Genomic DNA, 20,687 nt, shown 5'->3' with positions numbered 1-20,687 from the left:
CGAATCTAATCTCGACGATATCTCCGGAACCAAAAATGCTAGGAGGTCGGTATTGGTCTTGAAATTTAAGTCTCTCGATTCCCTACGTAACGACACCGTCGGCGCATCTCTGCGTCACCGTTTCAATTCGCAAATAAGGCTCTCCTATAGGCTAAAATGCTGCAAAAAATGCCTAAAAATGGGGTTAGTTAATGTCGAAGATATTTCAGCATCTTTGCACCTGACGAGGCTGGGACCATTTTTGCCATTTAGGGGATGCAGGGATGCTGAGATATCTTCGACACCGCCCACCCCAGTTTAAGGCATTTTCGCTGCATTTTAGAGTGTAAAATAGCCTTGTTGGCGAATGGAAACGCAATGACGTCAGAGATGCGCCGACGGTAGAGTTACGTAGGAAATCGAGAGTACTAAATTTCAAGACCAGTACGGACCTCCTACCATATGTGGTTCCGGAGAAATCGTCGAGATTGGCGTTCCGTACCGGGTAGGTTGGGGAACGTTGAATAGTGCGAAATGTCGCGAATTCGGTCAAACTTTGACGCGTTGGAAACCGGTGACCAAATATCATCCCGGGCACACCGACAGGTGCATCTTGTAGGGTACAGCGTCCCCTAAATGGCAAAATTGGTCCCAGCCGAGGCAACTACAGGCATGCTGAGATATCTTCGACACCGCCCACCACAGTTTTAGGCATTTTTCGCTGCATTTTAAAGTATAAAATAGCCTTGTTGGCGAATGGAAACGGTGACGCAATGACGTCAGAGATGCGCCGACGGTGGCGTCACGTAGGAAATCGAAGTGCTAAATTTCAAGACCAGTGCGGACCTCCTACCATTTATGGTTCCGGAGTAATGGTCGAGATTTGCGTTCCGTACCGGGTAGGTTGTGGAACGTTGAAAAATGCGAAATATCGCAAATTTGGCCTACCTTGAAGCGTAAGAAACCGGTGACCAAATATCATCCTGGGCACACGGACAGATGCATCTTGTAGGGTAGTGCATCCCCTAAATGGTCAAATTGGTCCCAGCCGCTGCAAATGCAGGGATGCTGAGATATCTTCGACACAGCATACCTCAGTTTTAGGCATTTTTCGCTGCATTTTAAAGTATAAAATAGCTTTGTTGGCCGAATGGAAACGGTGACGCAATGACGTCAGAGATGCACCGACGGTGGAGTAACGTAGGAAATCGAGAGTGCTAAATTCGCGAATTTGGTCATACTTTGAACCGTTGGTAACCGTTGACCAAATATCATTCCGGACACCCGACAAGTGTAAACTCCCTCTGTATAGATGCCAGCAATACAAGGAATCATCGGAATGTACATCGTCTCCACGGCTCTTCTTGCGGTCTCCGAAAGTTAGTATTCATGCAACATGGTTATGTTCCTCGCCACTCTGGAATAGACAATGAACGTTTTCGATGCAGTTTGTGTAATAAAGTAGCTCTGTGTTTATTCACGAAACACCAGAGACTGCACGACGGGCACTACTGTGAGGTGTGCCACAAGGAATTCAGCACCAGCAGCCGTCTACGTGACCACATGAGCATGCACTCCGAAAGCAATCCATTTACGTGCTCCATCTGTAACCGGAAGTTCACCAAGCGGTCCTCCCTTACCCAGCACTACCGCTACCATCGCGATCATCGCAGCTTCAAGTGCAGCTTCTGCTCAAAGTGTTTCAACTGCAATTACGCATGTGCGGTGCACGAGCGTCTTCACACAGGGCATAACCCTTTCCCGTGCACGGTTCCAGGATGTGAAAAGGCCTACCCGCAGAAGATTCAGCTGAAATTGCACTTGTGTTCTCAACGGGTGTGATCATATATGACTTATGCCATTGAGATTATTTGTTGACTGTAATATATTACATTAAGTCAACTTATTTAACAAGTTCAAGTTCAATATTACTGTTATGTTATGTTGTTAATGATTTGTTGTTCCATTGCATTATGATTAATACAGAAAACGTTCAGAAACAAAACATGAACACGTCAAGAAAGGTAGAAATTTATTCTAAAATTATAATCACTTTCATTGAAACCTTGTTCGAAATAAATCACTCGTAATTAAAAGGAATCTGTTGTATTCTCTCCTTGACTGTAGCGAATGTCCCAAACTCAATGTAGTGGGTGCAAGTGAGGAAGCTGCAATTAATAAAGAAATGCATGGTCATTATGTAAATTGTACTCTCTTTCGAATTAAAATTGTCGATTGTGTGCCATGGATGAACGGCTTTTTAGTTTTAAGTGGAAAGTTTGGATACCCTCCAGTATTTAGATTGGAAAACGGTAAGCAAATGCGCCTAGCATTATCAAATTAGAATATAAACTATCGCAAGTTATTAAATTATTCCAAGAGTCTAGACAGTGCGTACCTTTTGTAGATAGGTGGCGTTGTTGCATATGCTAGGGACGTTAAACACAATCGGATCCTTGATACCCAGAGTAAAGTTGCTGTATGTCTTCATGGATAGCGCAGACACTGAAACCGTTTGAAACAGCCTGATGTTAGTTGGAAAGAGTACAAATGGACAGAAACTACAGCTGTACAGATACTGTAGGTGTACACATATCACTGGTGGAAGAACATATACTACAGCTGTACAGATACTAAAAGTGTCCATATATCACAGTTGGATGGGCATATACTACAGCTGTACAGATACTGTAAGTGTACACATATCACAGGTGGATGTACATATACAACAGCTGTACAGATACTGTAAGTGTACATTTATATCACAGGTGGATGTACATATACAACAGCTGTACAGATACTGTAAGTGTACATTTATATCACAGGTGGATGTACATATACAACAGCTGTACAGATACTGTAAGTGTACATTTATATCACAGGTGGATGGACATATACAACAGCTGTACAGATACTGTAAGTGTACATTTATATCACAGGTGGATGGACATATACAACAGCTGTACAGATACTGTAAGTGTACATTTATATCACAGGTGGATGGACATATACAACAGCTGTACAGATACTGTAAGTGTACATTTATATCACAGGTGGATGGACATATACTACAGATAATAAGTGCACACTTATCACACAATTTGGTTATCAAACTACATCAAAACTTATATATACATTGTATATATATATATGCATTATGCCATGATTGCAGCAGTACGGTGGCCGAGTGGTTAAGGCGTTGGACTTAAGTTCCAATGGACGAATGTCCGCGTGGGTTCGAACCCCACCCGTACTAAATTTTATTTTGAAAACTGTTATATGTGCCTATTTAAAACATAAGACTGCAAACAGCGCAGTTATTTTTCTTTACACTATCTATCAGTGTAAACGCTTGTATATATTCGTAACATGGAAGTTTATTCATTCAAATCATCGTTCCTTCGACCACTGAGCAAGACATATACAGATGCTACAAGTGGACGAAAAATCAGTTGTCGACACCTACTACAAGTAGGCAGACACTATACGTGGACGTATACTAGAGGTGGCCAGATACTATAAGTGGACGTATACTAGAGGTGGGCAGATACTACAAGTGGACGTATACTAGAGGTTGGCAGATACTATAAGTGGGCGTATACTAGAGGTGGGCAGATACTATAAGTGGACGTATACTAGAGGTGGGCAGACACTATAAGTGGGCGTATACTAGAGGTGGGCAGATACTATAAGTGGACGTATACTAGAGGTGGGCAGACACTATAAGTGGACGTATACTAGAGGTGGGCAGATACTATAAGTGGACGTATACTAGAGGTGGGCAGATACTATATAAGTGGACATATACTAGAGGTGGGCAGATACTACAAGTGGACGTATACTAGAGGTGGGCAGATACTACAAGTGGACGTATACTAGAGGTGGGCAGATACTATAAGTGGACGTATACTAGAGGTGGGCAGACACTATAAGTGGACGTATACTAGAGGTGGGCAGATACTATAAGTGGAAGTATACTAGAGGTGGGCAGATACTATAAGTGGACGTATACTCAAGGTGGGCAGACACTATAAGTGGACGTATACTAGAGGTGGGCAGACACTACAAGTGGACGTATACTAGAGGTGGGCAGATACTACAAGTGGACGTATATACTAGTGGTGGGCAGATACTACATCTGGACAGATACTACACAAAACATGGCCAAATACTACAGCTGTAGATACTACATATACTACAAATGAACAGACACTTCATGTGGGCAAACACTACTGATAGGCAGATACTACATCTGGACAGATACTACACGTGCACAGACTCCATAGGTGTAAAGATACTGTTGGTGCCTACATATTGCAGGTGGACAGCAACTTCAGGCGGACATATGCTACACGTGCACAGACTCAAGAGAGTTGTAGAAATATTTAAGGTTGTCATATGTGCAGAAGTGACAGATAATACAAGTCCATATATATTACAGGCGGAAAGATACTGCAGGTAGGTATAAACTGCAAGCGGCCAGACTCTGCATGCATACAACTTCAGCAGGTGAATATATACTACAAGTGTAGAGATCCTAAAGTCGGAGGGGTTATGCAGGTGAAATACACTGCAGGTGGATATATACTACAAGTGTAGAGATCCTAAAGACGGAGAGGTAATGCAGGTGAAATACACTGCAGGTGGATATATACTACAAGTGGACAAATATACTATAAATGGATAGAAACTACGGATCAACAATAACTACAGGTAGACCGAAATTGCAGGTTGGCAGATGCTAAAAGTGTATGAATAATACAGGTGGACAGATACTCCAAGTGGACAGATTTTTCGAGTGCAGATTTTCTACAGGTAGACAGACACTGCAGCTTGACATATAGCACAGGTGTTAATATACTACAAGTGCACATACTCTACACGCGGAAAGATACGGCATGTCGACTTTTGGTGCAGCTAGACAGATACTTAAGGTGGACAGATACTTCAATTTGACACCCATATATCAGCTTTTGCTTTTTGGGGAACAGTTTTCTTTACAAACCGGACATTATTATACGCTATATAATTTAACTGTATATTACACCCGGTACCTACTAAGCAAAGGGAGATGAAAACTGTATGAACCACCGATTCACTATTGAAGTTATAAAACTTACATGACTAATGTTGCGCAAATACGAACTTAGTTGCAGCAATCAAATGTCATAAGTTATCTATAGTCAACACAATAGTACGGTGGCCGAGTGGTTAAGGCGTTGGACTTAAGTTCCAATGGACGAATGTCCGCGTGGGTTCGAACCCCACCCGTACTAAGCTTTATTTTGAAAGCAATTATTATTAGTCTCTCGTGAAGCATCTCAAGGCAACTAAATTTTAGATTTACTCCCTTTGACATTTTCATACTGGAAGTAACACCATGTATGTAGCTGCATAAACGCGACACATAAAAATATCCCGTACCTCCGGCAGCGGAGCCATATGCAGTCTGGTAGATGGGCGTACAGTCGGCGCTGGCAATGTTCAGGAAGACAGTGTTGGGCCCCACCGTGACGCTGTACACGTCAACGTCTACGTGTACGCTACCCTGGCCCAGCGAGTACTTCGTTAACAGCTTTGCGTCGTCTGTAGTAAAGTTTAAAGAATTGAGAAAAAGTATTAAAAAAATAATTGATCACGGCCTTGTGAATTAGCAGGTAAGACGGTTAAAAGCGACTGTTTACAAGTTTATTCTTAAAACAAATGATAATTAAGAGGTATACATCAGCATAAATGGCAATATATGTTCTGCCTAATAAAGGCAAACTCACCTATGGCTAGACATATGTGTATTATATAGCCACTGACTAAAACTGTTTTGGTGCGTACCTGGCACACATCTGGGCGTCCAGGCGGGCAGGGCCGAGTGCTTGCATTCCCCGTCCTCCACCGTGTACATGATCCCCTGACAGACAGGAGGATGTGAGCGTTACCAATTGAGTGACAGGATAATAACGTACAACAACCATTTAAACATGCAACAAAGTAAATTTAAATAACATTTTGATAACTGGGTTTTATAAGATGGGTTACCTCATACCTACCTTGTCGTAGAGCTGTATGACCTGAACAGTGATATTGAAGCCGGAGGAAGTGGTAAGGGTGGACAGGGAGGCAATCTTGTGGTTCACTCCGTCCACGGACACTTGCTCATAACCCTAGCAACGACAAGAACAACAATATTTCATGAGGGTTGAAAGGGAGGGTTCACGACGTCTACATACTAGTACTCGTAGCCATAACAACAACATCAGCAACAATAACAACAGCAACAACAACAACGTTCGGTGAGAATGGACATTGATTCGATCCGATGGTTTTATCCGTCCACAGACACCAGTCCTGCTTTCATCTCTAGCATCAACAACAACAACAACACCAACACCAACAATGGCAGCAATAGTTTACCGGAAAAAAAGTTTTTAATTCCAAAAAATAAACATTGAAAACGTTAGGTCAAGTTACATGGCGAACAAGACATGATAAACGAGTGAACACTGCGCACGATAATTAAATCGCTTAAGTGAAAAGCGGACACCTGCACAACTGCTCCAACTCATCATTGTGCACTAGTGTCAATACGAACCGAGTGTCACAGTATAACTGACCAAATACACATTTAACGTAAATCATTGCGGTGAAAGCAAATGATGCTGTTCAGAAACCAAACATTTAAATTGAATGTATTGTTAAATGTTCACGAAACGATTTATTTCCTTCATGTACGGACCTGTGTGAGGAGTGGTTTGGTTGCGTTTCCAGCGGTGTCGCGGCCGTCGATCAACATGTTGACGGACTCCCACTGCTGGGGCGTGCAGCAGTACTTGCTCTGCGCGTGCACGTAGACTGTACACGCTAGCGTTATGGTGACGTACAACAGGATTGCCATGTCTTCTGCAACGTGTTGTAATATTGAGCAAATTAAAAAAAAAAGTGAATAGCTTCTGTTACACGAAATTGCATGTAAATGAACAGAATCGGAAATTTAAAGAGAATAATTTCCCCCTTTTTTATTTCAATATGAAAGTAGTTAAAATCAAACTTACAAAATTACTTACCAGTTAATTTATATCCGAGCTAGGTAATATGCCTACTTTAAATAAATGAGAACGCTTCCTAAGATATCGCAACATGAGCTGGTGGGATGCCCGACGCTCTTGGCGACAACGCTATGTTGCGTAGGGTCCCTGTTTCAGTTAGCTGGTTCGACAGCTGGAACATACCCTTTACATATTTTGAAATATTGGTAGTGTTATATGCAAGACATCAAAGTCGCGGCTGTATAGGTTTAAGTTTGAATATTGATTTTTTGATCATAATTAGAATTAGGGTAAACATAAGCTGTAACATTCTATAGGTTATCGATAAATCCTCAACTTACAAGAACGATTGAAGCGCTTAGCTTCTCTTACTCTAATTTCAATCATAACCATACGTTTTTGCTATATAAAACAACAGAGCAAATAACTTGTCAAAATTTTATTTTGTTTTATTTACATTTAAAGTTTGGATTTAATGGCGAGGCTCCATGTTATTTACACAAGCACGAATTCACAAGCATGAACAGCGAACGAAGCAATCTGGTCACCTGCCAACTTGGCGTATTACTGGCGACCGCCCCAAAGGGCAAAGCAGCAGTTTTGAATAGCCCCCACTGGGCTTTACGAGTTTGATTATGAAATAAACTTAAGTATTTGAACGTGAATTCCGTCAAGGTGTACTATGGCCGGAACTCACAAATTAGCATTTTAACTTTAAGTATACTGTCTGTATTTATATAATTCCAATAGCTTAATAAATATCATAATTTAAGTGCTGCCGAACGCCAATGTGAGATTCTAGGTACTAGAAGCGAACTCGCCAAAATATAAGCATAAAGAAATAACACGCATCACAACCCGAAACAGAACTGGGTTTATTATCTTATAAAACAATTCATACTTTAAGGAAATTTTGGCTCGGCAGCAAAAAAGCAACAAGAAAAGGAGCCTCGCATTACTCAGCAACAACTTGAATGAACGGTAAAGCATACCGTAAACGTGTATTAGCGTATCATAAAGCGTCGCTGGACAAAACTGATGATATTTATTTCAATGATTTACCAAACTGCACACGCAGGACTTAAAGTCGCGAATCAAAAGCGCATTGCCATGCTCGTTCAAGTGGACACCGTCGGACTTCAATTGTTCAGGCGTTATACTATGAGAAATGAAGGAACCCCCAATACCTAATATGGTTTTTTTTACAAAGCCATTTAATCGGCGCCTTACATTACCCATTGCACGCTTATTACTCGAATAGCGCCATGTTGTTCGAGGCGTTATCTGCGATACTGCGAGAGTAGTTGATGGGAATAAATCTTTAAGCGCTCTTATTACTTTAGCAAAAATTGCCATTAACACTTTAGTAGGATATTGGCCAATGTCATTTCCCCCAATGTGAATAATCATGACATGAGGTAGTCCATCTTCATTAATATGTTTCAAAAACGTGACTTTCCTTACAAGCGCTTTAAGGCTTAGACCTCCATAGCCCTGCCACCAAAAGGCACTATTGGGAATTCCCAGGTTCGCGTCGTGCGATCGGGCGTAGCAAAAGGCATGCCTAATAATTGAAGAACCGACGACCCACACGCGCGTCGTTCTATCTAAATAAGCAAAAAAATAAAATAAAATAATATGTAATATGATGTGATGAACCAAACCTAAAGTAAATTTGGAACCAAATGTATAGTTTCATGCCGAACGTAACGTTTGTAGGCGTCTGACGTCCACCTACCGGCCTCTTTTATCTGTTCCGTGGTGCAACCCACCATAGCGGCGGTTGTGGCTGCCCCAATGCGAAATGAATGTGTGTTGTACTTTGCAAATTCGAGGTTCCTAACAGATAAACATTTTTTTAATACAGAAGAAAACTGTGTGCGTGTAAGAGGAGTACCATCCATATGACACAGCAACGGACCGTTAATCTTTGGCCTGCGTGCCAGAAAAATATTTAAACTGTGTACAGGGCAAACACTTTTACCGGTTTTATTGATCTGAATAATATAACCCTTTGACTCTTTATCCGTCTTTGAATTGCGAAGTGTAAGCAATAAATTGCCGTCGCTCGTATATCTTACATCACTAAATGCTAACGTGTGATTTACAACAGACTGTCGTGTTACGGCTAATTCTCCTACGCGGAAGAACCCAAAGAAAGCCAAAGTGTATGCCGCTGTAAATAGGGCACTTTCGTACATATTTATACACATGGATGGGAGTGTTTCAACAATAAGGCATAATAATTGTGCCGTTATTGGAAGTCGCGTTGTATGTGCGCGTGTATTCCTTCCCATGCCTGTTATAATTTTAGTGATTATATAATTTTCGGTGGTATCCGCGAACCCAAAAAGCTTGCATTGGGCACCGATAGCACATTTATAGAGGCGAGCTGTATTGGCGGTTAAGCCATCAAGTGACAAAGATGAGAAAAACAATACCAAATTGTCAACGGATGGAGGCCACAAATTTGGCAATTGATACATAAGCCTAAAATTAGAGAACCGGTTTAAACCGACTTGATACGACTGTAATGTATTGCCGGACATAGAACAGCCAATTAGTCGTCGAGCCTCATTTCGTAAATCATGCTCTGAAAAAGTGGTGGAATTGGTGCCCTTTCTGCCAAGTCGGGTACCAGCTGGCGAAGGCGCGCCCACTGCTTTCGTGAAATAGAATCAGCGATATTATTAAGTTTTGTTCGAATATGGACAGCCTTAAACAAAATATTATGGCGCATGCATCTTAACACAAAATGTCTGAGAATGTGCATAACGCGTTTGGATTTCGCAGACTGTTTATTGATTATGGCAACTAAAGCCTCGTTATCGATTCGTAAAATTATCTTCTTATTTCTTAGTTCGGGACCCCAAAGGTACAAGCTAAGCAGCACAGGGACCATTTCTAAAAACGTTATGTCTTTCATGACTTCATGTTTGCTCCAGTCAAGAGGCCATGGAAAAAATGCCCAATTGCCGTTTAAGTAACAGCCGCCGCCAAGGTCGGCTCTACCCGCGCTGTCGGTAAAAAGTTGTAAATGTTCGTTTTCCAACCAAGCATTTTCGGGAATGTAACATACCCCATTGAAACTTGTTAAGAAAAACAGCCACATGCGGAAGTCCTCGCGCATTCCTTCTGTTATCCTTATTTTATGAAATTCATGTTTTATACCGGACATTGCATCATAAAATCGCCGCAAAAAAGCTCTGCTTGAACGAATTGCCTGGCCGAAAAAGCAAAATTTACCAGCGAGTGACTGAAGGTCTCGCAACGTTATTTTCTTCCTAGTTATATAGAGCAAAATTAGGGACTTCAACTCTGCGATTTTGTGCTGGGGTATTCTAATAAGCATTTGTGAAGAATCAATTTCCAAACCCAAAAAAACTATTACAGTGGAAGGGTCCGTGCTTTTGACATCGTTAATTGGTACACCCAACTGTACACATACTTGATGGAAAGTGGAAAGTAAATGTTGGCAGTTGCCAGTTCCATGTGCCCCGCAAAATATGAAATCGTCCAGATAATGATCAAGTGATGGAATTTTTGAAATGTCTTTTACCAGCCAATGGATAAAGGTCGAAAATGCCTCGAAATAATATGGTGCACAACTGGCGCCAAAAGGTAAATTTAAGTTTACATAAATTTTGCCATCAAATTTAATGCCTAATAATTCGAAGTCTTTAGGTGATATTGGAAGTAGCCGGAATGCAGATTTTATATCACGCTTTGCCATTAACGTTGATCTTCCCAATTTAAATATCATGTCTGCCACTGTGTCAAATTTTGTGTACGATACTGATTTTAATTGACTAACTATGCCGTCATTAACACTACCGCCAGCCCGTGGATAGCTTAAATGAGTGATAAGGCGCCAACCGCCATCAGACTTCGGTACCAAGCCTATGGGAGAAATTCGAAGATTTTTAAACGGTGGACTAATGAACGGCCCGGCCATTCGGCCCTCCAATATTTCTTTTTCCAATTTATCGAAAACTACGCTTGGTCGGAGTTTAGCCGATCGCAAATTTTTTGCATCGATGGGTTCGCGCGACCCTTCAAATCCTAAACTAAAACCAAATCGGAAACCATTCCTTAACAATGTTGCATGGACCTTATCGGGATATCGCTGTAAAAATGCGTCTAAATTTGATGTGTTTATGGGGCTGTAGCCGGGGTACTTAAGACGACGGACGGGGCACGAATCGTTGTTAGTAACGGGGGGAGAACTTGGACCCGAGGTAAGGGCGAGTAAAGGAACGACCCCGGACGAGTGGAAACCTTGTCCGCGCGAGGTGAGCTGCGTCACGGACAGGTCGGGGCCCGGGGTATGGGATAGAACTTCTTTGGCTAACGCAAGACCTACAAGGATGATCAAGATTGCAGAACATACAACTATGTCGGTAAGCACAAACTATTCGATGGCATTGTCTATAATTGAAATCGAAGCATTTCTTCTCGGCAAGTTTGCCAATATTGCTTACCACTGCCAAGGACGGACCCATGCAAAGAAGCCACAATTCGTAATCTATTTTTGCGAAGGACAGGCCAGTTGGGTCGGCGGCTAATCTAAGTCTAAACTGCTGGTCATAATCACGCCAGCCTAGGCCGGCGTGCTTTTTTGCAGCAAGCCGGATGTCACGGCCATATTTTAACAATTCCTGAGTCCTGCCCGGATGAGCAGCCAAACAAATGGACATGTATACTAAGAAAGCATCTGTCCACGAACTGATGTCGTTAACTTTTTGTTGTGCGGACTTGTTGTCAATAATTAGCCGACCGTCCTGGCCTATCATTAACGATTTATTTGACTCCTCGACACCTGATTTAGAATCAATCAAAGAAGAGAATTCTACAAATGCACCAGACACAATTTTATTCTTAATCTGATGCGAGATGTTGCACCCAACATTTGAAAAGACACTTGGCATCTGATTCACTGTGTTATCAATAACCGTTAAAGGCAACGGATCAGAAAGGAAATGTTCCGTACCTGCACCTTGTTCACCGTTCGCGACCGATACCTGCGGAATGCTGATGGGCCCATTCAATGGCTGGAGGCCTTCCAGGGCGGCGGTTTGTAAACCGTTGCCAGCGAGGAATGATGACGCGACCTGAGGTGTGGATACCCTCCCCGTATTAGCCAAGTCTATGGGCGATATAGGACCATCATCTGCAAGAGCCACAGTACCGGTAGTCAGCGCCACAGATGCATCAGCTGTAGCCGCGGCTAGACCGGAATTCACCGTCGGGGCTGATGCGGGCACTGCTGCGATTGTGTTTGATTTGGGCGTCTGGCCTGTCTGTACTGGAGGGGTCCTCCTTGCCCGCTTAGCGGCCCGAAACTCTTCCACAATATCTCGAAGCGGGAATGCCATCAGGAAAAAGAAAGCAAAATCAATAACCGTCGTCTGACGTATAAATATTTACAATTTATATATACATATGTATGTGCGTGTTTGAAAACCTCATTCCTCGACAAATTGATCGAGTTCTTGATAAAGTAGACAAAACAAATAAAATAGAAACATTTATTTAATGATTTGAATGTATATGTAATGTTCTGTACTATAATTCATCAACTAACTAAGCAAAACTATTTTAATTCGTTCAACTATTTTTTCTTAAATAGCAAACCTAGCTCTTAAAAAACTGACCTTTCGGTTCGACTGCCTGAACGAAAGTGAATCGGTGGGGTTGCGCGCTCGATTTAGCGCATGCGCTGAATCTCTTTTTAAGTTTTAACCAATGAAATGCTTTAACGAAATGGCGGGCGCGGGAATCTTTTGATTACGTAATACTGTAAGGCGCCCTCAAGCGGATCTGTTGAATGATTAGATGTGTATTGCTAATGTAAACATAAAGGTGATGAAAACGGGTTGATTATTCTCGATAACAACAGCTATTTTATAGTTAATAGCTGGTATTATTGAAATAAGAAGGGAAGACATGAAATTATATATATGCACTCTCACAAATATACCGTTTTGACATTTTTTTATTTTTGTCTCGGAATGAGCAAATTTTTGCGTAAATATCTGCAAACCAGTGATATAAGGCTACTGACAAAAGATCAGATCGCAGATTTTCATATTTCCGTTTGAAAATTTATGTTTTAGTGGCTTAAAGCATTACTAATTTTGGACAATTTTGGACCTTAAATATGAAAAGCAGTGATCTGATATTTTGTCAGCAGTCTTATATCACTGGTTTTCAAATAAATTTGCTCCTTCCAAGACCACATATAAAAAAAGTTGTCAAAACGTTCACTCTGTGAAAGTGCAGCTTTAAACAAAGAGAGCGCCTTGTTTCCAGAGACACCTTAAAGATGAAATAAAACATGTATCCTCACTCCCCGAATGGCAGCCAATTAGTCATTTCGCTGTAAATATCTGCGGGACAATTTTAGTAGATGTGTGGAAAAATTTACATACACGTAATGAAGATATTTAGATATCTACTTTACCAAAATACGGACCCTGTTTTCTCTTCCACATATAGCCTTTGAAAATATCTGCTTGCAGAAAAAGATCCCAAATAAAAAGCGATGCATATTTAACACACCCATAACAAAATCGGACAATTTAAATTCCAATGCGTTCTTATTTGTAAACAAAGCGAACATAGATCGGCGAAGGTCGTAAATTCCCGGTTGTATGACCGGTTATGCGCTAACCTCCGTAGGACGATCGTCAATACTCTCCGAGAGGGGTACTAGTATCTGATTTTCAATAGTTCTGCCTTACATCGCAGCCTCGCTCTGGGAATGACCTTTGGTAAATATATCTTGAGAAAATAAATTCAAATAGCCCGTCAACTATGAAACATCAGTATCTACATTTAAACAATAGAAGAAGTTAGAAGCAATGCAGCTAGAAACAATGAAGAGACCGAACAATTATTTTACATGCAATAATTATTATAATTTATAAAGGTCTTTCTCGCCCTATAATGGCTGCGGTATGCCTTATGGTGTTGGCCAACAACGAGATGCTCTTCTTTGTTATATGTAAAATTTCCCCAGATCACGACTTTATCATGAATTTGCAGAAATGACTCCAACTTTGTAAGTTGATTTAACACCGGAAAACCATATCAAGATAGTTTTGTTTTTCTGCTATTATCATTTCTTCATAGTCACTATCTTTAAGGTCCATGTGAGTCAGTCATGGCCACATCTATGGGGTCATCTCTGAATCCACCCCCCCCAGAAAGAGGTCCGGCAAAATGACTCTTAGATTTATAGCAAAATTATGGTGTAGATCAGTTGTGCTTGCGACCAGAACTTGTAATAAATGTGACGGGATATACCAGGAAGAACTGACACATGTTCTATGTGAATGTAAAACTACACTAGTCGAAAACGCAAACTTTACAAAACAACTAAGAAAAGCTTTCAACCACAACCTTTGCGACACTCTTTCTTCACTGGACAGCTTAACGTGGCGTTTATAAGTTTTAGGGGCTCCAATCGAGTCATTAATGGAAATAGATCATATGTTTTAAATTTATTACACGCTGCTTAAACAAATACTTTTACTAACTATTCCTTAGTAATATCCAAGCTTTACAATGTGCTGTTTCGTCTATGCCGGATCGACCAGGCAACATAGTGACATATTTCATATAAACTGTTAGGCAATTAACGGATTATACATATCAATTAATCCATGTACATGTTATTTTTCTGACTTAAACAATAAACAATATGTGTATGCCATAACTTGCTGCTGTAAATCTCTTGTATTTCGTTTCGACAAGATTTCTGCATCCAAGCGGCGGATCACATACGAATTTACCATCATGGAAGTCAAATAGACTAATTTTGTTTGCATGTAGAGTATAAGCCTTTTATTTACACTTAGATATGAATCTTTAAAATATTTTGACACCAATATGGTATAATTTGGAACTCTATCATTATTGTTTATGTGTTCTATGTCTATCAATGTTTGTATATATTATGTATATCTCCAGGATTGGGGGAAATAAAGATGTTCAGATGAGTTGAGTTGAGTGCTCTTACAATCTAAACATGTATTCATAGATCCTTGTCCATTGAAATTTATAAACTTTTCCAGGCCGTGCCTAATGATAATCCTCTCTGAAATGTTTGATGCTCTCTTGACAGTTCCAAAGACAAATACTTCTGCAAAAAAAAATAATACTTAAACTAAATACACTTGGCATGCAAAGGTATGGTGGCATACTTCTGCCACCAGATAACCATATAACTAACTAGTTAATTATGTGGTTAACTAGTTACGTAACTAGTTAACCACTTAACATTAAGCTGGTAAAATAATACAAGGATGGCAGTTGTAGGCACTAACATGCATTTATTTCCCGTAATGATCTTTTATTTATTGAAAAAAAAAGTATGCCACTATACAAAGGTAACTGGAAAATCAGATATTTTGCGGATAGAGAAGTGTTGGAAGTTTGATGTTCAAGAAAAGCAGTATAAAACTGAAGTTCAGTCGAATTTTAAAATGGTTCCATGGTTAATAAACATTAAAAAGTGAAATCTCAGTATTACTTCAAGACTATAAATATAGAAGACTATAAATATAGAGCAAAACAATTATTGCAAAAAACGTTTACATATAGCCCATCCTAAATCCTGCTTTAACATATACGACTTCCTAAATCATATTTGTTCATATAAGATATCATATATCATGTTTTTATATATAAGACATCCTAAATCATACTTTAACCTTTAAGAAATCCTATATCCTGAATTAACATATAAGACATCTTAAATAATACTTTAATACATATGCCAATTACCCAACCTAAATCATGCTTACATATCAGAAATCCTATAATATTCTTTGACAGATAAGTAACACTCAATCATACTATTACAGGAAAGACATCCTTAATCATACTTTTACATATACGACATCCTAAAGCATACTTTTACATAAAAGACATCTTAAATCATACTATCACATATAAACCATCCTAGATCCTGCTTTAACAAATAATACATCCTAAACCATGCTTTTCATTAAAATAAAATAAATGAATCGCTGCTTTGGCGTTATTCTTTTTTCATCAATTGGTATGCCACTTGTAGATATATGTTTTTCTTGAGTTTTGAAACTGGGAATTCTAATAAGGATTTGGCGCTTTTGTCTCCGTTAATTGTGTGAAATTCACATATCAGATTCTGCTTACTTGTAAACACCAGTAATTTACAAGTATTTATATACGATATTTTGATACATATGCAGTTGTGGTTTTATGAATATTTTCGAAATCTAAAGGTAAAAATCTAGTTCTAAGAAGTATCGGAGTAATTTTAGAAAAGAAGTAATGTATTTAAATGCGGTTTTAGACGTTTGCGAATTTCACAACGATGAGCGATTACTATGAAGCTAGTAGCCTTAAGTTAGCAAAGCTTTGTTAAATATTCGCATATTTATTTGTGAAAACCGCATTTTGTCCGGATTTGCATTGCAATATTGATTAATAAGGATTTTTGATGGTTCGATGCGCTATTATTCATACCATTTGGACGTGTGTAAATCACTTTATTATCCTTTACTTCATGAACTGAACACGAGTAAGCCTGTGATCAATAATGGGACAATAAAAAACCCAATATTTTAGTTTATTTTAATATTTTTTAAAATATTTTGACAAGATAAGTGCACAACCATGAAATTGCATGAGGGCAAAACCAATGCACAAGACAAAATAGTAATTATGAATAGTCATAACACCTTTGAGACCACAAATGAACCCACTGGATCCTACAACAGGGATATTTCATGCCCACTCGAGTACAGTTTATCCGAGCACGGAGGAGTCCTGACATATGGCGGGAATATCGAACACGGAGGGATCCTGGATGCCCAGCGTGAAGTTGTAGAATTGGACAGCCTGCATGTACGGTGCGGCTAAAACCATACAAATATACATTGAAATAATCAACCTTGGCGTTTGTCAACCTAAAGAGGTTTGCTTAACCAACATACAGTACATTTTCAAATGCGAGCATGTTTAACAGCGAGCAACAGTGTATCGGTGAAGGCCTTTGGGTGTAATCGATAAAACGTCAAATGGTCACTCAACGTAAACTTACATCCAGTGGGGACTGCCGACAAGTCGTAGATGGGAAAGCAGCCGTCAGGTGAGCTCACGAGGAAGGAGGTGGCGGAGCCGGCGCTCGTATTGTGGATTTGGATTCGCTGCCCCGTGGCCGCGTCCGCAAAGTGGGAGTCAACAAGCTTCGTCGCCCAATCTGCAGTGAGTGAACATGCACTACTAGTATGGGGTCTGGTGCTGGTGCTGGTGCTGGTGGTGTGTAAGCTTATTTATACTGGCACTCCGAGTGCTCCGATGAGATTGTAAATCATTTTAGATTTTTGGAGCGTAGGGCACAGACATAATGTTAACCTGGTCAGAGCTAATCTGGTTCTTTAACGTGCACCAGTGTATAGCACTGTCACACGGGATCCCCATTATACGTCCCTCCCGGAAAACGAGTATTTTATACTAGTGGTGCGGAGGGGAATCGAGCATGCAACTCCGTTTGGATTGCCAGTCAAGTGTGCTACCACTAGACCACAGATCTATACGACCTGCAATGTTGACTTAGTCCATATCAAGTTACTATGTAAGACGTTGGTATCAAATGAGTTAAGTACTATATTGGCGTGCTTGGTTGGAAAGAAATACTTCATAAACAAGACATAGTACCTGGTATGCAACCTTCCTTAAACGGAGTAAGGGACATCTTACGGCATTTATCATTAGCAATGACGTACTTTGTGTTCTGAAAAGAAATAAGACAACCAGTGAATTATTAAGGGCAGAGATAGTTCTTCGAACAAACACGTATCTGAAAGTATCATTCATATTTGCACCATCTAAAAATCAGCGTTTTTCCAAAATAAAGTTTTTTTCAGTAAAATTAACAACAGGGAAACTATTATCTTTTTCAGAACTACTGTTTAATCAGTATCTGCATGTTTTACTCTATTTTAACAGTATTGACGCGATAACGTACGGTTACGTTGTAATCCTTGATGACGGTGACGCGGGATTCGACGCCGTCTACGGTCAGGTCTTCCAAATAAGTCTCCATCCGCCGTACCGCGTCGAACCAATAGTACATATTACCCTGGAATTAGATACACAGTCTTAAAAACACACTAGAAAATAATATTCCAAACCGTAGTACTTGTGATTTAAGAACTAGTGACTGTCCCCCATGGATACGTATAATCATATTACATATGTAAATATTTGCCTACATGATGCTGTAGTTGCCAATAGGTAAAGATCATGGTCATAGGGGTGAGGCAGACCCACCTGATTATAGTCTTAAAATAAATGAAAGGTTTTGCAGTAACTACATGCCTTTGTCGTATTTTGCGTAAAATGCATATTACTATTACAGCATATAATGTACTACCACATATTTATTGAATGCATTTTAATAAATCATACAAACCAGCAGCTTATTGTTTATATTGTAACAAAAACAAAAGAACACCAGCAATGTGATTGTCCATAGAATATCAATATATACATAAAGAACTAATCAGAGTCGAGTAAATGGTCATGTGGATAGAGACGTAAACCCCTGGCGCCAGTTGAACACGTCATGTGTATCGTTAGCGAAAAATTCGCCGTGCATACATGTGTAAACAAACAGACGTCCCCGACTTGACATGTTTTGAATGGGCAGAAGACACCACGCGATTTTCTGCCACATCTGGGAATACGGAAACCAGCTTGACACATGACTGGCCAGTGAACCAGAGCACTGACACCTGCATGCAAGCGTACATTTATACACATGACACAACACGCTTGACACATGTCTGGTCAGTGAACCAGAGCATTGGCACCTGCATGCAAGCGTACATTTATACACATGACACAACACGCTTGACACATGTCTGGTCAGTGAACCAGAGCATTGGCACCTGCATGCAAGCGTACATTTATACACATGACACAACACGCTTGACACATGTCTGGTCAGTGAACTAGAGCATTGGCACCTGCGTGCAAGCGTACATTTATACACATGACACAAACACGCTTGACACATGTCTGGTCGGTGAACCAGATCACTGACATCTGCATGCAAGCGTACATTTATACACATGACACAAACACGCTTGACACATGACTGGTCGGTGAACCAGATCACTGTCATCTGCATGCAAGCGTACATTTATACACATGGCACAAACACGCTGGACACATGTCTGGTCGGTGAACCAGATCACTGACATCTGTATGCAAGCGTACATTTATACACATGGCACAAACACGCTTGACACATGTCTGGTCGGTGAACCAGATCACTGATACCTGTATGCAAGCGTACATTTATACACATGGCACAAACACGCTTGACACATGTCTGGTCGGTGAACCAGATCACTGACACCTGTATGCAAGCGTACATTTATACACATGGCACAAACACGCTTGACACATGTCTGGTCGGTGAACCAGATCACTGACACCTGTATGCAAGCGTACATTTATACACATGGCACAAACACGCTTGACACATGTCTGGTCGGTGAACCAGATCACTGACATCTGCATGCAAGCGTGCATTTATACACATGACACAAACACGCTTGACACATGGCTGACCAGTGAACCAGAACACTGGCACCTGCTTGCAGGCGTTCATTTATACACATGGCACAAACACGCTTGACACATGTCTGGTCGGTGAACCAGATCATTGGCACGTGCACCTAAGTGTACACTTATACACATGACACAAATAAGTTTGACACATGCCTGGCTATTGAACCAGAGCACTGGTACATGAATGCAAGCGTAGTTACACATATACGTGTTTAACACATTAACAGCACGATCTTACAAAACTAATGCAAATAAATAAGAACTATTAGTAGTTGGAATGAAGCCCAAGCACCAAATGTAAGACAATTGCGCCGCAGCTACTTTACGCGCAGTTTGGGAGAGCAGACCTTGTAAAATTATTGTTGGTTAGAAATCTGGATTCATTTAGTTTATAAGACTTGTTATTCGCCTGCCGCCAGAATTTACACCCGCACGAACCAACCCAGGACCTCCAACCCGCGGACGCTCTTCCTATAAGCTATCATACTTACATCAGCAACTTACCCATTACAATGACCATTAAGAAGAGAGTGAACTTACATACATGATAGAGAAGTGCCCTCCTTGCACGGTTGCCTTCATGATACCCTGGTTTGCGGCGTACTGGCGGGGAAAGCAACATCCACTCGCTGTCGGGGCCGCCCCCGCCATTAACAGCACGCTTAACGCGACGTAAAATTCCATCAAGTTGGTGCGAATTTTTAACAAGATGATGTCCTCAGATAAGACAAGCAATTATCCTTACTGATGGGGAATATATGGCCCAATATTAAGTCACCCATATTTCAACATACTTTATAAGATTGTAAAAGTGTGCGTGAGTCGCTTGACAACAAAATTATTTCTGACTTATTATTATTATTGCAATGTTGCGCAATGGCGAGATTACAATACCTTAACTATTTATGTATTTACTGACGAGACCACAAGACACATAGGACGCCATTCCACCCGTAAATAAATAAACATAATAGTGGGATACATGTGTTTAAGCTATCTTCGGTGCCCGCGGCTCGTACATGTATAGCTACCAGT

At 40.5% G+C, this 20,687-nt stretch overlaps 3 protein-coding genes and 2 non-coding genes across 5 annotated transcripts; 3 read left to right on the top strand and 2 right to left on the bottom strand.

Moving 5' to 3' along the window:
• The first annotated feature begins 752 nt into the window (after positions 1-752).
• On the top strand, positions 753-1,821 carry LOC128215443 (gastrula zinc finger protein XlCGF49.1-like). Its single transcript, XM_052922133.1, has 2 exons — positions 753-878; positions 1,471-1,821. The coding sequence occupies exons 1-2, from the start codon at positions 753-755 to the stop codon at positions 1,819-1,821; spliced, it is 477 nt and encodes a 158-aa protein (XP_052778093.1).
• A 176-nt stretch (positions 1,822-1,997) lies between these two features.
• On the bottom strand, positions 1,998-7,120 carry LOC128225250 (uncharacterized). Its single transcript, XM_052935355.1, has 7 exons — positions 7,038-7,120; positions 6,710-6,873; positions 6,024-6,137; positions 5,809-5,884; positions 5,404-5,565; positions 2,378-2,484; positions 1,998-2,147 (listed from the first exon to the last, which is right to left on the bottom strand). Exons 2-7 carry the CDS (start codon positions 6,866-6,868, stop codon positions 2,121-2,123), a joined length of 645 nt encoding a protein of 214 aa, XP_052791315.1. The 5' UTR covers positions 6,869-6,873; positions 7,038-7,120; the 3' UTR covers positions 1,998-2,120.
• Trnal-uaa (transfer RNA leucine (anticodon UAA)) lies at positions 3,153-3,235 on the top strand. Its single transcript has one exon. It is a non-coding gene; the product is annotated as a tRNA-Leu (tRNA).
• Positions 5,173-5,255, top strand: Trnal-uaa (transfer RNA leucine (anticodon UAA)). The gene has a single exon. It is a non-coding gene; the product is annotated as a tRNA-Leu (tRNA).
• A 9,640-nt stretch (positions 7,121-16,760) lies between the features above and the next one.
• LOC128215432 (uncharacterized) lies at positions 16,761-20,336 on the bottom strand. The gene is made up of 5 exons (XM_052922122.1): positions 20,193-20,336; positions 18,040-18,153; positions 17,730-17,805; positions 17,113-17,271; positions 16,761-16,927 (listed from the first exon to the last, which is right to left on the bottom strand). Exons 1-5 carry the CDS (start codon positions 20,334-20,336, stop codon positions 16,818-16,820), a joined length of 603 nt encoding a protein of 200 aa, XP_052778082.1. The 3' UTR covers positions 16,761-16,817.
• Between the last annotated feature and the right edge of the window lie 351 nt (positions 20,337-20,687).

This window comes from Mya arenaria, chromosome 2 (genome assembly GCF_026914265.1).
Source record: "Mya arenaria isolate MELC-2E11 chromosome 2, ASM2691426v1".
Classification (NCBI taxonomy): domain Eukaryota; kingdom Metazoa; phylum Mollusca; class Bivalvia; order Myida; family Myidae; genus Mya; species Mya arenaria.
Note: the sequence above shows the minus strand (reverse complement) of the source record. Positions and strands in the feature narration are given on the sequence as shown.